Here is a 22,518-nt window from a genome sequence, read left to right as displayed (position 1 = left end):
AGCAGTGTGGGGTTATTGTCCCTGTCGTTCCGTTGATTTTCGATGGCAGACACACAGCATTTTACAAGGGAATATCTCGTTTCAATTTTTTTTTCTGGAGGCAAGTTTAGAAAAAGCTTTGATGTTGCTTCCTATAGGACAGGGGTGTCAAACTGCCGGCCCACGGGCCGGACACGTCATCCCAACACCGTGCCCACCCCATTGCTGGCAATGGAGAAAAAACTCCGACACGTTGCGCGACGTCACATAACGTCACGAGTTCGACATGTCTGCTATCGTAGGACAGACCACCTTTCTCATTCTGATCCAGCTTTGGTCAAGAGAGCATTTGTGCTAGTTGGTTCTGCCAGGGCACCCCCAGTCTTGGAAGATCTCTGCTCTTCTTTTTTTATATTTCTCTCCTTTTTTTAATTTGAATGTTTTATTTGAACTCTTGTGGAAGCTAGCAAATCTTGAGACAGCCGGCTAGCTCGCAATTCTTTTGTCTGTACATTGTTCAGCCACCTTCTCCAACAGCTAAGGTGAAGCCAGACTGGTTTTCTTTCCTTGTCATGGTTTTCCCAGGGTCACGTGGGCTGAAAGCTAGGCGACCCTCATGGTAACTGGAGGGTCCTTTGCCACTACACTGGAGTACTGGACAGCTCAAGCACTAGAAGTGATAGAAACTGGTGGCACGGGGGATGCCCAATTGCTCCACAACTTCACCAAAGAACAGCAGGCTTTGATTTCCTGAACTGGCTTTACTAGATAATTCTCCTCCCCCCCCCATTCCCCATTCCCTAGAATCCTCTAGGAAGGAAAGATGCTGAATTAGGCCATAGGTCTTCAGACCTGGCACATACTTGTGATGTTGTTTGTTCGTTCTTGTCTGAAATGGGCCTCCTGCTTGAGCAGGGGGTTGGACTAGAAGACCTCCAAGGTCCCTTCCAGCTCTCTTCTGATGGATTGATTGCTTGACTCCCCTCTTTCCACTACCTCATTAGAGGCTTCCTCTTTACAGCAGAGGTTGAGGCTTAGCTTGCCGTAAGAGGAGGAAAAACCAGTGATCTAAAGGAAGATAGATGCCTTATCCTCATCCCTTAATTGCATGTGATTGAAGCATCTCCACTGCAGAACCAATCAAGTATAGAGGAGGTGGAGTTCTTCTTGGACAAGGAGAGCAACCCCTGGTTTCCAGATCCATCAGAATTTGCAAAAACTCGGAATTCCCACGCCATCTCAGAAAAGCCTTGCCTGATTCCAGTGCATTTCCTGATAGACTGGCATGCAGCAAAGATATCCCTTGCGCCTGGAAGCCCTGCCCTATTCCTCTCCTATCTACATATGCAAATCATCTTTGACAGAATGGGAATCCCTGTGAGTGGCAGTGGGTGGCTCTTCCTGATTCCCAAACTCTTACATTTAGGTAGGAGAAACCAAAGGCACAAATACAGATTTGGAGAGACCTGGCTTAAAAACAGCCACTGTGAGAGGGACCTTGGAGTCCTAGTGGACGATCATCGCTTGACTGTGAGCCAGTAGTGTGCAGCAGCAGCAGCCAGAAAAGCCAATACAATCCTGGGCTGTATAAACAGAGGCATAGAATCAAGATCTCGTGAAGTATTAGTACTGCTTTATAAAACCCTAGTAAGAAGCACACCTGGAATACTGCAGATAATTTTGGTCACCATATCACAAAAAAGATGTTGAGAGTTTGGAAAAAATTCAGAGAAGAACAACTAAGATGATTAAAGGCCTGGAGACTAAAACATAGAAAGAACGGCTGCGGGACTTAGATTTGGCTAGTCTAAAGAAAAGAAGAAAAAGGGGAGACATGATAGCAATATTCCAGTATTTGAGGGGCTGCCACAAAGAAGAGGGGTCACATTATTCACTAAAGCACCAGAGGGAAGGGCGAGAAACAATGGTTGGAAACTGATCAAAGAGAGAAGCAACCCAGAATTAAGGAGAAACTTCCTGACAGTGAGGACAATTAAGCAGTGGAACAACTTGTCTTCACCACTGGACATTTTTAAAGAAGAGACTACCAGACATGTCAAACTCACGATGTCACGTGACGTCGCGCAACGTGTCGGAGCCTTTTCGCCATTGCCGGCAATGGGGTGGGCGCAGCTTCTGGATGATGCGTCTGGCCCGCGGGCTGGCAGTTTAACACCCCTGGACTAGATAATCACTTCTTTGAGATGATAGGTCCTCCTGCTTGAACAAGGGGTTGGACTAGAAGACCTCCAAGGTCCCTTCCAGCTTCTATTCTGTTCTGTTCTATTCAAGTCAGCAGAAAAAAAATCCATCCTAATGGTGGGAGGGAGAGGGATAGAAGGGCAGCTAAACATTAGATTACATGTTTGACTGCATTATACTAAAAGCAGACCTTGGGGGGAAAAAAACACAGATCAGCCTGGTATTAGCAGAGACCCCAAATCAAGATACACCAATCTCTGTCCCAGTCTTTTGTAAGCAGAAATCTAATGCAACTTGCCTGTCTGTGGACTTATGTAATAATAAATGCATCATTCCTAAAGGTAATCTTGAACTGTCACATGATCAAATTTGCCAGCCCCACCTTGTGCCAAGATTACTTCACACTACCTCTGCGATCCCCTATGTTGATCATCTATCTCTGTAAGCCATAAACCATCTTTGAAAAAGCACAGGTCATTAAGCAAGTCCCACAAGGTGAGAAGTTTCTTGGGTCCTTGTTCTTAGCAGATCGTTGTGGACCTGAATCCATAAGTCTCCATATCAAGTACTGCAAGTTTCAGATGGATACTCTGTGGTCCATCAAAGAGTGCTTACAGGAGAACTACGTCTAGCTTTACTGGGGTATAGAAGATTTAACTATGCATTGCAGTCCATCCTGTAGAAACGTACTGAGATTCAAATACCAGGTCCATGTCCCTCCATTTGACCCGGAGTATTCAGTCAGAATACAAGTAGACCTTGACTTGCAACCATTCACTGAGTGACTGTTCAAAGTTACAAGGGCACTGAACAAAGTTTTCACACTTAACGACCGTCATAGCGTTCCCATGGTCACGTGATCAAAATTTGGACGCTCGGCAACTGGCATGTATTTATGATGGTGGCTGTGTCCCAGGGGTCATGTGATCACTTTTGCGACCTTCTGACAAGCAAAGCCAATGGGGAAGCCAGATTCACTTAACAAACCGTGTTACTAACTTAATGGTGCAGTGATTCACTTAACAAATGTGGCAAGAAAAGTTGTAAAATGGGGCAAAACTCACTTAAGAACTCTATTGTGGAAATTTTGGGCTCAATTTTGATAATACGGCGAGGACTACCTGTGTAACTTTATAGCTGTATAACCTGTATAATATACCCCCACCCCACCCACCCCCATCCTAGGGAGACTAATGCTTGTATTCCTTGAAGTTGTGATTCTCAGAAGCCATATCCGTGAGCTGATCATAAATACTCTTCCATGAAATTTGCCTATAACTTAATAGAGATTTTATACACCTTGCAGCTCTCACTGATGTTGTGATTTTAATAGGGAAAAGCTGAGTACAGGTAAAGACAGCTTAAGCCACTGTCACTATAATGGCTTTTGATCAATTGAAGGCAGCCTTATAGAGTCACAGCAAAAAAAAAAAATGGTGCAAGGCGTGCTTGCAAGGTGTGCCATGGTTGGATGCAAGTGAATAAAAATCTCTTGTGCTTGCCGCTTGGATTGTGTTACACTGAAACCAGTTTGGAAAAGTATAGATTTTATTTCCTTCCAAAGTATTCATCTTTCTGTCATCCCCCTATGTTTAGAAACTTCATTATTGACAATCTTTGGGAGCTCCTTGGTACACCACAGCTTCTGCAAAATGTAGTGTTGGCCAAATGTAAATATAAAAAACTTAGTATAGTAGATGAATAGTTGGATTGTGCATATCTTAAATGTGAATTAGAAGTCCCAATTTTATTCTTGGTTTGGCATGCAAGTTGTGGGAGCTATAAGTCTGACTTTGATTTTGACTTGTTGGATAACAGCTAAAAGTGCATTTTTGAGAAGGGTTGTTTATTGAAATATTTCACTGAATGTGGATGTTGTATCTGGCAATACAGTTTAGAATGCAATACATGTAATGCTTGTGCACTTGCACAACACTTGAGTCTGTTGGTGCTTACTTCAAAATGGATGGATTATGTACAAATTTAACGGGTACAGTATTTCAAATTTAAATTAAAAATGTTCATATTTTGCTCTTGAAATGTGGCCTGCGTGATCTTGTCCAGAAAGAGTATTTGCTTTTTGCTTTGCAAATATTTCCCAACAGGAAAGCAAAACTTGTTGCAATTAGTAACAAAAGTTGATAAGTGACAAAAATTAGTTCTACTTATCTGCAATTTACAAGCGAGGAAAGAGCATATTATCATAATTAGCTGATTCTTCTGACATCTTTTAACTCGGGGTTCCCCACCAAGGGTGCTCACACCCGCTGGGGGTGAGAGACGATATTCCAGGGGGTGCGAAAACTTGGGGTTTTCAAAATGATAGTGTCTATGCATCATTCGTTGCCGTTATTTTGAACTTTTGTAAGGGGCGCGAGAATATATCAAGCGTTCTAAGGGTGTGGGGTGTAGAAAAGGTCAAGAACTTTTGATTTCAGTATAATCCACTTTGATGATGGATCGTGATTTAGAAATTAGGGACTAGGTGTATTGATAGAAAATTGAACTAAATCAAAATGTCTGTAAACAGGCACTTTTAATGTAGAGGGAAATATCACACTTATGTGAAGACAGTCACTAAATTTTTAGGGGCGCATCTAATTAGGAACAGCATGATAAAGCATGGATTAGATCGGGGGTGTCAAACTTGCAACGTCAGGTGATGTGTCGTGACGTATCGTGACTTTTTTTTCCATTGCCAGCAATGGGGTGGGTGCGGTTTTGGTATGATGCATCCGGCCCGTGGGCCGACAGTTTGACACTCCTGGATTAGATGGTCTTTTAGCTGATCCAGCAAGCTTTTATGTTTTTAGGCAGAATACCTGCACTGCAATGCATGAAGTAAGTGACTACGAGTTGGAAGTTAGGAAGATGTACAGTAGTTGGTGTGAACTCCATGACAAATAGCAATTGGCTCCTTTAAACTCCATTGCTTCCAGATGCAGAAGTGGTTAAAAAAAGCTAAGCAGTGAAACAATTTAATATCTGCAGAACAGTTGAAAACATTTTTTTACCCTTTTGCCATATGAAAGATGTTCGATTTTAATTTTTAACCCAGAAATGAAGGCTCAGTTTTGGTTAAGACGCCTTGTCTAAAGTATTAAATATAATGATTACTTGTCAGTGGCCTGACATATACTGCATGGCGAAACGGATTTAATGTTGAATGAATAAATCTCATCCAGTCTTTGGATCAAGTCACCTCCAGTTCTTTTAGTCTTCCTTCAGTTATCATTGTTGAGCTTTATATCGCAAGATGTAAATTGTAGTTGGTTAATTGTGGTTTACAGAAATATGTTTTCAAAGTCATAAAAATCAGGGCAATAAGCTGTAATTAAGCCAATGCTATACCTTAGTTAAAAATGGAGCAAAAAGATTTTGGTGGCTTGTCTCTGCTTGAGGATCATTTGCATGACACTGAATTCTAGTTTTACATGTGCAGGCAAAATCAGCGGCGTTATTTGCACACCAGACTGAGCATTCTGAATGGTCAGAAAGAATTGTTCCAGAGTTTTTCTTAACCATTGCGTAACTCGCTAAGACTGGAACTGTGCTTGAAATAAATTCAGTAAATTATGAAGCCATGTTTTGAAGTGGCGCATTTTAAATCAATTGCAAACAATATTATGTCACTCAGATGTAATAGTTAACCCAATGCAGACACTTCTTAGTTTCTCTTTATGGCCCTAAAAGGGAGAGTGAGGCACACACAAACCTGATCGTCACAGCAACGTTTGCCTGCTTTCACAAATCACAATAAACCAAGTCAGGAGGAAGGAAACTTTTTAAAAATTCTGTAGAGCTGAAGGAGATAACCCTATACGGTAGCTTGCTCCAATAAAAATGCATGAGGTTAGGCTTTGTGGTGTCATGTGCTTTGGAGAATTCATTTGTTTCAAAGAAAAATCAGGATCCTGAAATTTTCTGAAGGGCGAATATGACCAAGGTGCCTGGAACAGGATTGGCTATCCTTGACTTAAACTATATGTAGTCCTTGGTTTGCAACCATTGGTTTAGTGACCATTCAAAGTTCTCCTTCTCCTCCTCCTCCTCCTCCTCCTCCTCCTCTTCCTCCTCCTCCTCCTTCTTCTCCTTCTCCTCCTCCTCCTCCTCTTCTTCTTCTTCTTCTTCCTCCTCCTCCTCCTCCTCCTCCTCCTCCTCTTCTTCTTCTTCTTCTTCTTCTTCTTCTTCTTCTTCTTCTTCTTCTTCTTCTTCTTCTTCTTCTTCTTCTTCTTCTTCTTCTCCTTCTTCTCCTTCTCCTTCTCTTCCTCCTCCTTCTCCTCCTCCTCCTCCTCCTCCTCCTCTACTACTTCTTCCTCCTCCTCCTCCTCCTCCTCCTCTTCTTCTTCTTCTTCTTCTCCTTCTCCTTCTTCTCCTTCTTCTCCTTCTCTTCCTCCTTCTCCTCCTCCTCCTCCTCCTCCTCCTCCTCCTCTTCTTCTTCTTCTTCTTCTTCTTCTTCTTCTTCTTCTTCTTCTTCTTCTTCTTCTTCTTCTTCTTCTTCTCCTCCTCCTCCTCCTCCTCCTTCTCCTTCTTCTCCTTCTTCTCCTTCTTCCTTCTTTTGCCATATCTGTTTTCATTAGCAGCCGCACAAAAAAAGTGCTGCTGAGTTTTGTCCAAACCAGTCCCTTAGATTTTGAAGGCATCTTCTTCTTCTTCCTGGACCTTGTTTGCCTTCAGTCTTTCCCTGGAGGATTAAATGGAGTATGCCGTATTTTTCTGGGTGTCGCATCACATGTCCGAAATATTCTTTGGTTTTTTTTTAATTGTTTTGATGATTTCCCTTGGCTTTCCAAGGCGGCTTATCACCTCCTCATTTCTGATCTTGTCAGGCCAGCTTATCCATAACTGCCGCCTGTAAATCCACATTTCAAATGCTTCTAGTCTCTTCCGGTGGCCTTCTGTCAGAGACCAACTCTCTACTCCACAGAGCAGGATAGAAGTACCTTAATGATAGTTTTTCACACTTAATATGTGTTGTAGCATCCCCCTGGTCAAGTGATGAGAATTCGGACACTTGGCAGCTGGCTCATATTTAATGACGGTTGCAGGTTGTCCCGGGATCATGTGATCCACCTTTTGTAACCCTCCGACAAGCAAAGTCAATGGAGAAGCCAGATTCGGTTAACAACCCCATTACTAGCTCAGCCACTACAGTGGTTTCCTTGGCAACCGTGTCAAGAAAGGTTGCAAAATGGGGCAAAATTCACTTAACAGCTGTCTTGCTTAGAGACATTAGGGAAAACGTGACCACGTAATGCTGGAATTCTTAAAATACTAAAAGGTAAAGGTTCCCCCGCACATGCGTGCTAGTCGTTTCCGACTCTAGGGGCCGGTGCTCATCTCCGTTTCAAAGCCGAAGAGCCAGTGCTTGTCCGAGGACGTCTCCGTGGTCATGTGGCCGGCATGACTAGATGCCAAAGGCGCACGGAACGCTGTTACCTTCCCACCGTAGTGGTCCCTATTTTTCTACTTGCATTTTTACGTGCTTTCGAACTGCTAGGTTGGCAGAAGCTGGGATGAGTAACAAGCGCTCACTCTGTTACGCGGCACTCGGGATTCGACCTGCCAAACTGCCAACCTTCTGATCGACAAGCTCAGCGTCCTAACCCACTGAGCCACCACGTCCCTTAAAATACTAAGAGGCATTAAAAGGGAGCGTTGTCAAATGCAAATTTTGAACGTCAGGAAAACTATTGCTTTTAAGAAAGGGATGAGTAGGAGGACTCCCTGGTGGGACAAGCTAATGTGTAAACGGCCCATGGAATGTGAGTGAAGGTGAACCTATAACATTTTTGGTAACACACCAGGCCTCAGGACCCTCTGGATATGCTCCAGAAAGCATGTGAGAATGGGGCAAGCTTTTCTGCTCTTTTCAGCAGCTGCGAGGCCACGCAGAAGCTGTCTCCAAAGTTTCCAGGCCTTGTATGACCCAAAGTTGCCTCCGATAATGCATTTTTTTTCCCTGAGAGAAAAAGAAATTGAAAAATATTTACAACTATGTAAGTTTCTGTTTGTTTAAGAATAAATTTAAAATAATATAATCCCTTACTCTTGTTGCAAATTGCTTCTCTTTTGTCTGGGAGTTTGTATGTGTGTGTGTGAGAGAGATACTCTTGCAGAGTCACATGAGGCACTTTCTAAATTTTTGACACAGTGAGCCCAAAAGGTCTCACCCTCACCATCCGCAGACCACAGGTTGAGAGCCACGGCCCTACTACAGCACTGAAGTTGAGTTCCAGTAGACCTTGTGGGATCTGTTTCCTGACCAGAGGGCTGACATGATGCATGTACAATCATAAGGCTGGAAGGGACCTCGGAGGTCTTCTAGTCCAGCCCCCGCTTTAAGGCAGGAGTCCGTATACCCTCCTTTCCCAACAATCAGTCAAATGGTCATCCAATCTATTTTTTTAAAACTTCCAGTGATGGAGCACCCATAAACCCTGGGGGGGGGGGGCAAGCTATTCCATTGATTTAATTGTTCTCCCTGCCAGAAAATTTCTCCTTATTTGTAGGTTGGATCTCTCTTTAACCAGCTTGCACCCGTTACTTCTTGTATTGCCCTCTGGTTGATCCCCTCTTCTCTACGACAGGCTGAATATTTCTCCTGCTCCTAACCAATGTTCTTCTGGCCTCTCCTTCTGGCATATGCTCTGAACCTTTGTCTATCCCTTTTTTGGCTGTACTTACGTACCTCAGCCTGTTATCTTTTGGGTGAGGCCTCTGATTGCCTCATGATCTATTGTTGGAAAAGGATTTACGGTAGTCTCCATGGAACCTTTAACTGTGGCCTTCTTTAAAAAAATATGGGTGTGCTTACGGGTAGGAGAACCATGGGCCTATTTTGAAACTTTTTATAAGGCATAGGGTTAGGTAAGGGTAGAGATGGCCATGGGGAAATTAAAAGAAGATGGGTAATAATCACACTGAACGTTGCAGGTGATACTACAGATAAATGGGTTGGTCAGCTTTCGACTTGCAACTTAGCTGTACCCAATTTCCGAAAATGTTGTGGTTCTGTAATTTTTCTGTCATTGAGATGGCTAGCATTAACAGATAACTGTGTGCCAGCTCTACGGTTGACCTATAACACAAACAATAATAATTATTTCAATCAATATATTTATTTTGATACTGATTGTATATGTGTATGAAAGCCCTAATAAGCAGGGATATACATAGAATGAAGGCTACTGCTAAGCTTGTAAGCCGCCCTGAGTCTTCGGAGAAGGGCGGGATATAAATGGAATTAAAAATTAAAATTAAAAAAAAAATTTACAGGTAGTCCTCAAATTACAACAGTTCGTTTAGTGACCAAAGTTATCACAGCCCCTAAAAAAGTGACTTATGACTGTTTTTCACACTTACGGCCGCTGTGGCATCCCCATCATCGTGTGATCAAAATTCAAACGCTATTTATGACGGTTGCAGTGTCCCAAGGTCATGTGACCACGGGAAGAAAAGAGGATCAAGGAGAAAAAAAACACACTGGATTGTGTAGCATTGAACAGATTTATATTGAAGAAGTTATGACACAACATTGAGTAACAAATGTACCCGGACATCACGTTGTTGACTAAGCACTTATGATTTGTAGTAATGGAAAATAAATACAACATTTATTTTAAAAAAAATGTTGGGCTCAATTGTGGTCATACATTGAGGACTACCTGGAATAGAACAGAACAGAACAAGAATAGAATAGAGCTGGAAGGGACCTTGGAGGTCTTCTAGTCCAGCCCCCTGCTTAAGCAGGAGAACCTATTCTGTCTCAAGACAGGTGAATGTCTAGTCTCTTCTTAAAAATCTCCAGTGATGGAGCGCCCGCGATTTCAAAACATTTACATAACGCTTCTTAATAAATCATCATCATTAAAGCACAGGGTCGGTTTACCTGCAGACCACTTTTCGTTAAGGACATCTTCCCTTCCTACCAGGTCAGATGGGGGTAGGCATGCTTCTAGTCCACAGGTCTGCAACCTGCGGCTCTGGAGCCGCATGCGGCTCTTTCAATCGTCTCCTGCGGCTCCCAGTCCTCTGCCATGTGCAGTCCCCCCCCCAAAAAAAAAAGTGGGACTAGAAAGGTTCAACCAATCAATTCGAATATGCAGGGTAGGTGCATATCTCACCTTGTCTCCACTCTTCAGTCAAACCCTGTTCTGCACATGCGCGCATGTACGTGCATGCGCACACATTTTTTGCCGCTCCCAGTTTTTCCTTTTGTGAGGGAACCAGTTCCGAGTGGCTCTTTCACTGTTTCAGGTTGTTGACCCCTGTCCTTAGTCCCTTCCCCTAAATATTGCCGCCTGATGGGAGCTAGGAAGCAGGACCTTTTCTGTGGCAGCCCCTGCCCTGTGGAACACTCTGTCCCCTAAAGTTTATTTTATTTATTTTTATTTATTTTATTTTATTTCCATTTATATCCCGCCCTTCTCCGAAGACTCAGGGCGGCTTACAAGCTTAGCAGTAGCCTTCATTCTATGTATATGCCTGCTTGTTAGGGCTTTCACACACACACCCCAAGCGGCATTATTACAAAGTCAGCTTAATTGCCCCCAACAATCTGGGTCCTCATTTTACCTACCTCGGAAGGATGGAAGGCTGAGTCAACCTTGAGCCTGGTGGGACTCGAACCTGCACTAATTGCAGGCAGCTGGTGTTACTTAAGGAGGCATTAGCCCACTGCTCCACCAAGGCAGGCCTCTACCCGCCTAGTCTTCCATAAAGCCCTGAGGACCCGGCTTTTCTCCCAGTGCCTAGGATAAGGGGTAGGCAATGAGCATGCCTGGCTCAGGAATTCTGGGAGTTGAAGTCCACGAGTCATAAAAGAGCCAAGGTTGCCCCCCCCCCTAGGATAAGATTGATGACTGTACATCAGAAGCTTGACTTGGTGCCAGGGTTTCTGTTTTTATGAGTTTTAGTTTTAGTAGGGTTTTTGTGTTTTAGTTTTTGATTAGGAGCCTCCCAGAGTTTGTTACAAGACGTCAGCTATATAAATGCTTTAAAGTAGGCAGCAAGACTTTTAGTAGGTCAATATTGGAAGAAGGAGGAACTGCCGACTATAGAAGAGTGGACTTTAAAAAGTTTCTGACCTGGCGGAAATGGCAAAGATTTCGGCTTATTTGAAAGACCATTCGCAACAACGTTATATTATGGAGTGGAAAAAGTGGATTGATTATATCCAGAACAAATATGGGACTAAAAAGTTTCATTTAGCATTTGAATAAGTTTTTTATGTGATATTAGTACTGCTTGTAGTCATTTTATATGAGCTAGAGTGCGATAGACTTAATAGTTTGTTGTTGTTAACATATGGTTGTTTATGATTGTTTTTACCTTTATACCTTGTATTTAGCTCTGGGAAGTCGGGGAGGGGGGAGGAGGGAAGGGGAGGGGGCAGGGTTAGGGAGGGTTGGGAGGGGTTGGGCGGAGGGAGGGGGGGAGGGATTGTTAAAGATAAAATGTATTGTAAAACATTTTAATAAAAAAATGCTTTAAAGTAATAGCAGAAACATTCCTACTAATAAACCAATTGTGCAATTAGAATTTTGGATTGTTTTTTTTTTATTGAAAAGTTTTATAAAAAGTTACAAAATTATCCCCCTCCCCCAACCCCCCCCAACCCCCCCTCCCCCACTTCCCAAAGCTGGTTACAGGGTTACAAATATATAGTAATCATAATCTAACTAACATTAATCAACTATATAAAAAACCAAATACATAATGCACTTTAACCCGCCTTTAACATAATTACCAACATTCTAAAATTAATTTAAAATTTACTCATAAGCTAAATGGAACTTTTTAGTCCCATATTTTTTCTGAATATAATCTATCCATCTTCTCCAAACCGAAATGTATCTCTCTGAATGATCTTTCAAGTAAGCAGAAATCTTAGCCATTTCTGCTAGATTTGACACTTTAAGCGTCCACTCCTCTATAGTAGGCAGACAATCCTTCTTCCAGTATTGTCCTACCAATAATCTCGCAGCTGTTATCAAAGGAATTTTGGATTGTTAACAACTTGCAAGTAATGGAATGCAGAGAGCCCACTATCGAGGTTTTCCAAAGAGTCTGGGCCACTTAGACTTTTTAAAAGCAAGAAACATAGAAGGAACAGATCATTACTGGGGAGAAGAACCATAAAGAAAGCAAAAAAAAAAAAAAACTTGACAGAAGCTTGACAACCAATCTTATACCAGGGTCTGGGAGAAATTTATTTATGTATTTATTTATTTGTATCCCATCTTTATTATTATTATTTTTTTACAAATAACCCACCTGCCTCCTCCTAACTTCCCCACAACCGTGGCTTGGGTTGAGAAAGTAATTTGCCCAAAGTCCAGTCGGCTTTTTGCCCAGTCGGCTTTCACGAATAAAGAGGGAGTTAAACTCATGGTCTCCTGTTTTCTAGCCTGGTGCCTTTCGAAGTTTTTCTGAAAATCAAGGTGGGAGCCATACAGATCACTGGAGAGAGATTATATCTGCGAGCAAATCCAGAAAAGACATACAGGTAATCCTCAAGTTACGCCTAGTCACTTAGTGACCATTCAAAGTTACAATGGACTGTGATGCTTCCCCTGCCTGGACGCTTCCCCAGATCCTTCTCCAGATGTCAGCTCGGAGAAAGACGAACCAGTTCTGGGCGCAACAGGAGGGGAGTTGCTCAATGGCTGCATGCAGCCGGCTGAGAGGGATTTGGCCAGAACACAACTGCAGCAGGACAGCCCTGAGGCTTCAGGTGGGGAAAGCAGGCAGCTGCCGCTAGTCGGCGATGGGGAACTGCCTTCTGTACCTTCTGATCCAAGAACATGCAGGGCAGAGAAAAAGCAGGAGCAGAGAAGGTCAGCCAGATTACTCATGAGGAGGCAGCCTCGCCTTTCTTGATGGGCTGCACCAGAAGTTGGTTATTTAGCACAGCAGACAGATGGAGACTATGTTGGGAACAATGTGTTTGTTTTCTTGCTGTGTGGCTCTTGCCTATGGATTTGCATTTGTCTTGGAACTGGCCTTTGCCTTGGGAAGTTGCTTTTGCCTAGTGGACTGGACTTGCCTTCGCCTTGAGGACTATTGTTGGCTTCATTTGAGTAGCCTGTGGAAATTATTGGGACTGAGCTGGTGCCGGCACAGGGAATTGCTAGGGAATATCATTTCAAGCTTAGAAGCCTTAATAACGACTGGTGTGTGTGTGTGTGTGTGTACACGAGTGAGTGGGGCAACACATGGACCCCCCCAAAGGTACTTAAGATCCAGTTCTGAAATTGTGATGGCCCCTTGCGGTCATGTGACCTGCATTTATGGCCGTTTGCAACAACCTGTAGTTATGTGACTGATTTGTGACATTTTTGCAGAAAGCCAGCATTTATTTCTCCTCCTCCTCCTCCTCCTCCTCCTCCTCCTCCTCCTCCTCCTCCTCCTCCTCCTCTTCTTCTTCTTCTTCTTCTTCTTCTTCTTCTTCTTCTTCTTCTTCTTCTTCTTCTTCTTCTTCTTCTTCTCCTTCTCCTTCTCCTTCTCCTTCTCCTTCTCCCCCCTCCCTCCTTCTCCTTCCTTTAGAGTGCCAGAATAAAGCCACCTTATCCGCTAAGAGAGTGGCACATGGCCTAGAGGTGAAATCTCACCTCACAATCAGGAGGCTGTCAGTTCGATCCTAGGTAGTAGCAGATATTTCTCTCTGGGCGCAACGTCTGCTGCGAACTCTGCGTAGGCATCAGGAAGGGCATCGGCCAGTAAACGCTTGACCTCCGTTCAGTCACCCTGACTCCATCCAAGTGCAAAAGATTACAGGGTCATTAAAAGAAAAGAAAAAAATGGTTTTCCGCTAAGAGCCTCCACTTGACTATATTGGTTTTACCCTTAGGTGCTCCAACCCTCAACCTATTCAGGGCCCTCCAAATAGTACAAAGGAAGTCGGATCCTTCAGCCATGGCCTTCTTTAATGTTATTCTTTACTCGATGGTCTCTTTCCTCCATCTTTTAATTCAATTTTGTTCTAGCGTACCCCCAAGAATGTTTGTTCTTGCCATAAAGCTTTTCCTAGCTCTGAGTCTGTTTTTCAGCAAAAGTGGCTCCTAGCGAAGAGTGGCTTTGCTGGTCAGCCACTTTATTTGCTTAACCATCAGGGTGATTTGCTTATCGGCGTCAACGTCAAGAAAAGGTTGTAAATTGAGATTACTTACAGAGCAGACTTAAGTTGTAAGTCAAGGGCGACCTATATTGCTTAAGTCCCAACTGATAGCATCGTTTAATTGAGAGGACCTGAAGCACATACATGCTGCTCAAGCTTATCGTATTGGCAGAAACAATTGGAGACTGGTGGTCCCTCAAATAGCCAGCCTAGCCCATCCATTATAGGGGATGACGTGCACCTTGAATTGCACCCAAAGGCCAATTGGCAAGCAATGGAGTTTGCATAGCACTGGGGTCACATGGATGTGTTGAAGCATTCCTTATAGAATAAGGATTAGGATTAGGATTAGGAAATAATAGAATAGAATAGAATAGAATAGAATAGAATAGAATAGAATAGAATAGAATAGAATAGAATAATGATAGGATAGTTAGAATAATGATGGGATGGGATGGAATAGGATAGGATATAGAATAGGATAGGATAGGATAATGATGGGATGGAATAGGATAGGAAATGAATATAATATAATATAATATAATATAATATAATATAATATAATATAATATAATATAATATAATATAATATAATATAATATAATATAATATAATATAATATAATATAATATAATATAATATAATATAATATAATTAATATAATATAATATAATATAATATAATAAATATAATATAATAATATAATATTAGAATAGAATAGAATAGAACAGAATAGAATAGAATAGAATCTGGAAGGGACCTTGGAGGTCTCTTAGTCCAGCCCCCTGCTCAATCAGGAGAACCTTTACCATCTCAGACACATGACTGTCTAGCCTCTTAAAAATCTCCAGTGATGTGAGCGCCCACAATTTCTGGAGGCAAGCTGTTCCACTGGTTAATTGTCCTCACTGTCAGGAAGTTTCTCCTTAATTCCAGGTTGCTTCTCTCTTTGATCAGCTTCCAACCATAGTTTCTCGTCCTTCCCTCTGGTGCTCTGGTGAACAACCTGGCCCCCTCTGCCTTGTGGCAGCCCCTCGGATACTGGAACACTGCTATCATGTCTCCCCTATTTCTTCTTTTCTTTAGCCTAGCCAAACCCAAGTCCGGCAACCATTCTTCATATGTTTTACTCTCCAGGCCTTTGGTCATCTTAGTTGCTCTTCTCTGATTTTTTTCCCCCAAACTCCACATCTTTTTTGTGATATGGTGACCAAAATTGGCTCCAGTATTCCAGATGTGGTTTTACTAGGGTTTTACTTCATGTGCTGTGGTTGATTTACTCTATTATTCTGTAAATAGAATCATTAGAAATCTCACTTTTCCCCCGATATAACAAAAAGTAAGATCTGACAGCTAAAATAACATTATGATCACGTTCCATTTTTTTACAACCTGATTGTGCTCAAGGTTGATTTTAAAAATACCCTAGCTGTATTTTATCTTTCAATACATCACTTCCTTACGTTGTAACTTTATTAAATCCCCAGAGCAGTGATCTAAAAACCCATCTCTCTCTCCGTGACTCAGGCAGTAGAACAGAATTTGCTAAGTTTTAATTCCTCAACTTTGTGCCAATTTTTTTTTCTTTTTTAGGTTCCTTGGTTTGAGAAGGCTGGTTTAAACAAAACCTGACAAAAGATGTTTGCAAATTAAACGTACTCTGTGCACTGTAATTGCTTAATTTATTTTATGAAGTTGCCCAATGTAACTTACAAATTTAATAAAGCCTAATTACATTGGGTAACTGCACAATACAAATTAGGGCTGGGTCTTTGAGATAACCCACATAAATAAGGAACATTATTTATTCTTATTTCTCCTCCTCTCTACACAGGACACCTGGCACTGTTTTGTTTTTATGAAAAACGTGATCACATCAGTAACAACTATGCATTAATGAGACACTGAAGGGAGAGAAAAACCAACTAAAAGAATGAATAGTGAAGAGGAATTCTATGATGCTGTCACAGGTAAGTTGTTGTTGTTGTTAGCTGCGAAGTCGTCTCCGACCCATCGCGACCCTATGAACAACGTTCCTCCAGGCCTTCCTGTCCTCTACCATCTTCTGGAGTCCATTTAAGCTCACGCCTACTGCCTCAGTGACTCCATCCAGCCACCTCATTCTCTGTCGTCCCCTTCTTCTATTGCCCTCAACCTTTCCCAGCATGAGGCTCTTCTCCAGTGAGTCCTTCCTTCTCATTAGGTGGCCAAAGGATTTGAGTTTTAGCTTCAGGATCTGGCCTTCTAAAGAGCAGTCAGGATTGATCTCCTCTAGGACTGACCGGTTTGATCACCTTGCAGTCCAAGGGACTCGCAGGAGTCTTCTCCAGCACCATAGTTCAAAGGCCTCAATTCTTTGGCGCTCAGCCTTTCATATGGTCCAACTTTCACTGCCATACATTGCAACTGGGAAGACCATAGCCTTAACTATATGCACTTTTGTTGACAGGGTGATGTCTCTGCTACAGGTAAGTTAGCACAGCATAAAGTCTAAATTTGTAGGACACCAGGCTACTGTGTTTCTGTCTTGTGGCACACACACAATATTGCAGGGAAGGCAGCTGCCTTAGGGCCCATCACACCCCCTTCCCTATGCCTTATATGCCTTCAAACTTTTTCTTTCAACAAACCAAGCTTCTCTGATCCCATAAAGCCTGTATAGGAGCCTAGCAGAGGAGCAGAACCACCATGATCTCACCACCATACCTCCTGCTTCTGAGTCAGCCACTGCTTTAGCAGCAGCCTTAGTGGCAGCAGAGCCCTTGGAGGTCCTAGTAGTCTGCTGTTGCTCTCTCTTCCTCTTTTTAACTGTCCTCTTTTTTTTTAATCCCATTTATATCCCGCCCTTCTCCGAAGACTCAGGGCGGCTTACAATCTAAAGCACAAATCAATGTGCTTAGCAATAGCCTTCATTCTATGTATATGCCTGCTTATTAGGGCTTTCGCCCCCACCCCCCACCCCAAGCGGCATTATTACAAAGTCAGCTTATTGCCCCCAACAATCTGGGTCCTCATTTTACCTACCTCGGAAGGATGGAAGGCTGAGTCAACCTTGAGCCTGGTGGTACTCGAACCTGCACTAATTATAGGCAGCTGGTGTTAGTTAAGGAGGCATTAGCCCACTGCTAGTGAACGAACAAGATTCTCAGGGAAAGGGGTAACCAGCTTATCAAGCGCAAAAAAAACAACCAGGATCACATGTGAAGGTCCAATTAAACTGATTTCTTGCTAAAGAGAATCTTCTCAGCTCATGGTTCCTACATGCTTGGAGTCAGATAAGAGTCCACGGAATTCAAGGGGGGTACGTAGGGCGATGTAGGAATTCTAGGCTGATTCCTCTTTTAACTCCACCCCCAGGCTCTGCCACTCATTTTCTTAATAGACCTTCAGTTATTTCCGTGTTCTGAAATGGCAAAGGACAGGGTCTCTCCTGCTTGAGCAGGGGTTTGGACTGGAACTGTTCCTCCCAACTCTTGTTAGTTTCTCAAATTGTTAGACAATTATTTTTTCTTAAGAAATGTCCCTCCCTCCCTCCCTCCCTCCCTTCCTTCCTTCCTTCCTTCCTTCCTTCCTTCCTTCCTTCCTTCCTTCCTTCCTTGAACTGGGCAAATGGGCGATAAAAGCAAGGTCTAACTGAACCTCACGGCACTCATTCTTAAGTACCTTAACTCGGTACCCTAAACTCGAATCGTATGTTAATTTCCTAACCTCGTCCCTCCCAGGCTGCGTCCCACATCACTAGTTTTCCATGCAGATCAAAATTTATTATTTTGCAAATGAGGTTTGATTATAATAACAGTTCATTCTACGCACCCGTGCTTGCTGGGTGTGCACTGAAATCTCTTGCACGTGAGATTGTGAAGATGACTGCTCCTGTGGCATGCTGCACGTGCTCTAAGAACAAGAGTTAAGTGCCCCTGTGCTGACCAAAATAAACCAGAAAGGAGCCGTTGAAAACGAAAGAGAAAAACTAGCACTCTTGAACACATACATGGTCATGCATTCTTAGTAATACCCACAGCCCAGCATATTCGACGGTCATCCAGAGCCTTGCCTTATTATTTTAGAAAAGCAACATGCAAACGTAAGGAATTAATTGGCTCATTTGACTTCTTAAAACTTACAGCTTACAGGAAGGCATAAACACACGGCCCTTTTCTTATTACCACCTTGAAAACTAGATTCTAATGGTAGTTAAGTAGCTATGACGGTGGCTACTCCTTAAGGGGAAAAGGCAAAAGGCATATTTTGGTTTGAGATAAGTGGACTCAGAGCTTTCTGAAGGTAGAGATGAAAACAAAAACGAGAAAAACAGGTGACTTGCAGTCTTCAAAACTGAACAGGGAAGGCCAAGAGTTTAGCAAGAGTTTAGTTAAACGTGCTGTTCAACAATTGCTCCAGCTTGCCAGAGGTTTTCGTCAGAGGAAAAAAAATATCAGATTGATTGTCTTGGAAATATACCAGAGGATGCTCTCTTAATTACCACCTACAGCAGGGGTAGGCAACCTTGGCTCTTTTATGACTCGTGGACTTCAACTCCCAGAATTCCTGAGCCAGCAAGGCTCAGCTTGGAAACCTCTCCCTTTCCCCTCAGCATGGCTGGCTGAGGAATTCTGGGAGTTGCAGTCCATGAGTCATAAAAGAGCCAAGGTTGCCTACCCCTGACCTACAGCATAAGTGTGCTCCATCGCTTTTTCTCCAAGCCCTATAAAACTAGTTCTGTGAATAACAAAGTATATACATAAAATGCATTCTAGCTAGTAATAGTAATAATAATAATAATAATAATAATAATAATAATAATAATAATAATAATAATAATAATAATAATAATAATGGACCTTGGAGGTCATCTAGTCCAACCCCCTGCTCAGGCAGGAAACCCTATATCATTTCAGACAAATGATATGAGGCTGTGCAGTCTCTTCTTAAAAACTTCCAGTGTTGGAGCATTCACCGCTTCTGGAGGCAAGTTGTTTCACTGGTTAATTATTCTAACTGTCAGGAAGTTTCTCCTTAGTTCTAGGTTGCTTCTCTCCTTGATTAGTTTCCATCCATTGCTTCTTGTCCTGCTTTCAGGTGCTTTGGAGAATAGCTTGACTCCCTCTTCTTTGTGGCAGCCCCTGAGATATTGGAACGCTGCTATCATGTCCCCCCTCGTCCTTCTCTTCATTAAACTAGACATACCCAATTCCAGCAACCGTTCCTTATATGTTTTAGCCTCCAGTCCCCTGATCATCTTTGTTGCTCTTCTCTGTACTCTTTCTAGAGTCTCGACATCTTTTTTACATCGTGACCAAAACTGGATGCAGTATTCCAAGTGTGGCCTTATCAAGGCGTTGTAAAGTGGTATTAACACTTCAGATGATCTTGATTCTATCCCTCTGTTAATGCAGCCTAGCACTGTGTTAGCTTTTTTGGCAGCTGCAGTGTTTGCCATCATTTATTAGACTCCTACCTCCCATGATAAAAAAAGACTTCCAACAGTTATATCAATGTTTTTCAAACTTGGCAACTTTAGGATGCTTAAACTCTCAGAATTCCCCAACCGCCATCACTTTCTTCTGTTCTGAGTAAGGCTACAATTGGCACATTAAATTAAGTAGGTATCTTTTTTGGGTCTGTCAACCAATCGTAAGTCAATGACTACTTAATAAAATTGGATCTGGTCACATAATATTGCATATCATTTGTCCTGTTCGTTCTGCATCCACTTAATAGGATTTAGAAATTGAATAGGTAGACTAGATGGTTGATTTGTTCAGCTTCTGAATTGTATTTCAAAAACAGTAAAAATAAATGTTCGCAGTTCTTCTGAGTGTTATGTTAACCATTTCTCAGATTGTCAGGTCTCTGAAAGTTCAACCTTGTTTTCGTAATTCTTTTGAACTATGTGGCTGATTAGAAGATATTGCAACCAATGAGGTATTTCTGGCTAGGTCAGTGAGAGAGTCTCGAGAGATTTCACGTTTGTTTCATTAAAGATTAAATCTTGCAGTCTGTATGAATTATTGCCTCTCCATTCAAGCCCATGCAGTCCTAGGCTGCATCAACAGAGGGATAGCATCAAGATCACAAAGTGTTAATACCACTTTATACTGCTTTGGTAAGACTACACTTGGAATGCCGCGTCCAGTTTTGGTCAGCATGGTACAAAAAAGATGTTGAGACTTCTAGAAAGATTGCAGAGAAGAGTAGCAAAGATTATTTAGAGGGCTAGAGGCTAAAACATACGTTGACAGTTGCAGAAACTGGGTATGTCTAGTTTAATGAAGATAAGGACTAGGGGTGAAATGATAGCTGTCTTCCAATATTTGAGGGGTCGATCAGCTGAGCTTGTCGATCAGAAGGTCGGCAGTTTGGTGGGTCGAATCCTGAGTGCCGCGTAGCAGAGTGAGCACCTGTTACTCGTCCCAGCTTCTGCCAACCTAGCAGTTCAAAAGCACGTAAAAATGCAAGTAGAAAATTAGGGACCACTACGGTGGGAAGGCAACAGTGTTCCGTGCACCTTTGCCGTCTAGTCATGCCGGCCACATGACCACGGAGACGTCCTCGGACAAGCACTGGCTTTTCGGCTTTGAAACGGAGATGAGCACCGGCCCCTAGAATCAGAAACGACTAGCATGCATGTGCGGGGGAAACTTTACCTTTACCTTTACCTTTATCTTACACAAAGAAGAGCTGGTCGATCTGTTCTCCAAAGCACCTGAGGGCAGGACAAGAAGTAACAGATGGAAATTTACTAAGGAAAGCCTTGTGCTCAGTCTAGAACTAAGGAGGAACTTACTGACAGTGAGAACAATTAACCAGTGGAACAGCTTGCCTCCAGAAGTTGTGGGTGCTCCAATGCTGGAGGTTTTTAAGAAGAGATTGGACAGCTTCTTTGTCCAGAATAGTACAGGGTCTCCGCTTTGATCAGAAGTTCTTCAATGTCCCTTCCAATTCTGTTATTCAATTTTTTTCTATGCATGCTTTGTATAAAAACATTTTTAAAAGTAAATTATATCTTTTTCACCTTTTAAGTCCACAACCCTTTCTGCTGATTTTGTTTTGGCCGGATCATCCTTCTTCATTCTAGGAAAGTTTTCACTCTAGGAATTATAATTTGCTGTTTGGGAAAAATATCTGTTTTTCTCTTTGGGCTCAGCTTAAGATCTATACCCAATTGAAATCTTGACAGAACTGAAAATTCTGTTTACTTGAATGATCGGTGAGAACAGTCATCAATATTTTTACGTTGCATATGTAGATCCTTAAATTGTAGGGATGATTTTACCTATGTGAAAGTTGTAATAGGACTGAAGAATTACTGATAAAATATTCTGAGAGTAAATTGCAAGTCTTATTACTTTGCGGAAGTTTAGTCCTGTTGAAGCAGTGGAAGATTATCATAGTACTTTGTGAGAGTATTTTTTTAGCAATTTACCTTATCTGGCTTCCTCTGATGCTTCTAAAATGCCATGTTTGTTAAAGTCTTGGAAGAATTGACAGATGTTCCTAAGCTGATACCATATTTATTTATATACAGAACTGAAGAGAACAGATGACATAGATAACAATTATTTATGCAGTCTTTGGAATGATAAACTTGAGTGTCTTGGTTTTTTTTTTTAAACCAGTAGATTGACCCCATCCCTCTGAAGGGTTAAGACCAGTTTGGGAGAATCAGCACACTGGTTTCTCCTGATTTTTTCCCCCTTTGTTTCTCAGAACATGTTTTCACCTTTATTGAGGCTATGCCATTACAAACATGGGAGAAAATACCATTAAGTTCCAACAAATTTTTAAAAAAAAAAACATTCTGGAAAAATCTGGAATTAAACTTGTTGTGTTAGCTTCTTTATAAATAGAGATCTTGTTTTAATTATAGAAGAGCACAATGAAAGTGGCATCTGCCGTCTGAAGTGGTTTAAAACCCGAGCTTCGCCACGCCGATAAATCGGTAATGTGTTGGCTTTTACGATGGAGCGCCTCGGTTTAATTTCTCCTGGCTTGTTGCTGATTGTGTCTCCCTTTCTGTAGAGATTGCATTGGCTGACGGTAAAACAAATTTACACTACTGAAATAGCCAGACAATAATAATATTTACTTAATGTCACCTAAAAAAAACGAACGTGTTTGTGGCGTTCTGGACTCTGTGCAGTGTATCGGGATTTCCAAGTCTTGACTCTCTGTTGGCATTATAACATCCTTCATGCCAAGGCCTCTTTATGGAA

At 42.2% G+C, this 22,518-nt stretch overlaps 1 protein-coding gene across 3 annotated transcripts in view; it reads left to right on the top strand.

Annotated features, from left to right (window-relative positions):
- The window catches only part of OSBPL2 (oxysterol binding protein like 2), a 76,635-nt gene that overhangs the window by 5,142 nt on the left and 48,975 nt on the right, over window positions 1-22,518 (top strand). For 2 of the 3 annotated variants that reach the window (XM_081322843.1, XM_081322842.1), the window contains exons 2-3: window positions 12,593-12,691; window positions 16,137-16,272. In XM_081322843.1, the coding sequence (XP_081178969.1) occupies window positions 16,236-16,272 (37 nt within the window). In that variant the 5' untranslated portion in view covers window positions 12,593-12,691; window positions 16,137-16,235. The remainder of the gene's footprint in view (window positions 1-12,592; window positions 12,692-16,136; window positions 16,273-22,518) is intronic. The other variant, XM_081322844.1, reaches the window with a different exon arrangement.

This window comes from Vipera berus (genome assembly GCF_964194415.1).
Source record: "Vipera berus genome assembly, chromosome: 3".
NCBI lineage: Eukaryota > Metazoa > Chordata > Lepidosauria > Squamata > Viperidae > Vipera > Vipera berus.
The sequence above is the reverse complement of the archived record's forward strand: the minus strand, read 5'-3'. Positions and strand labels throughout refer to the sequence as shown.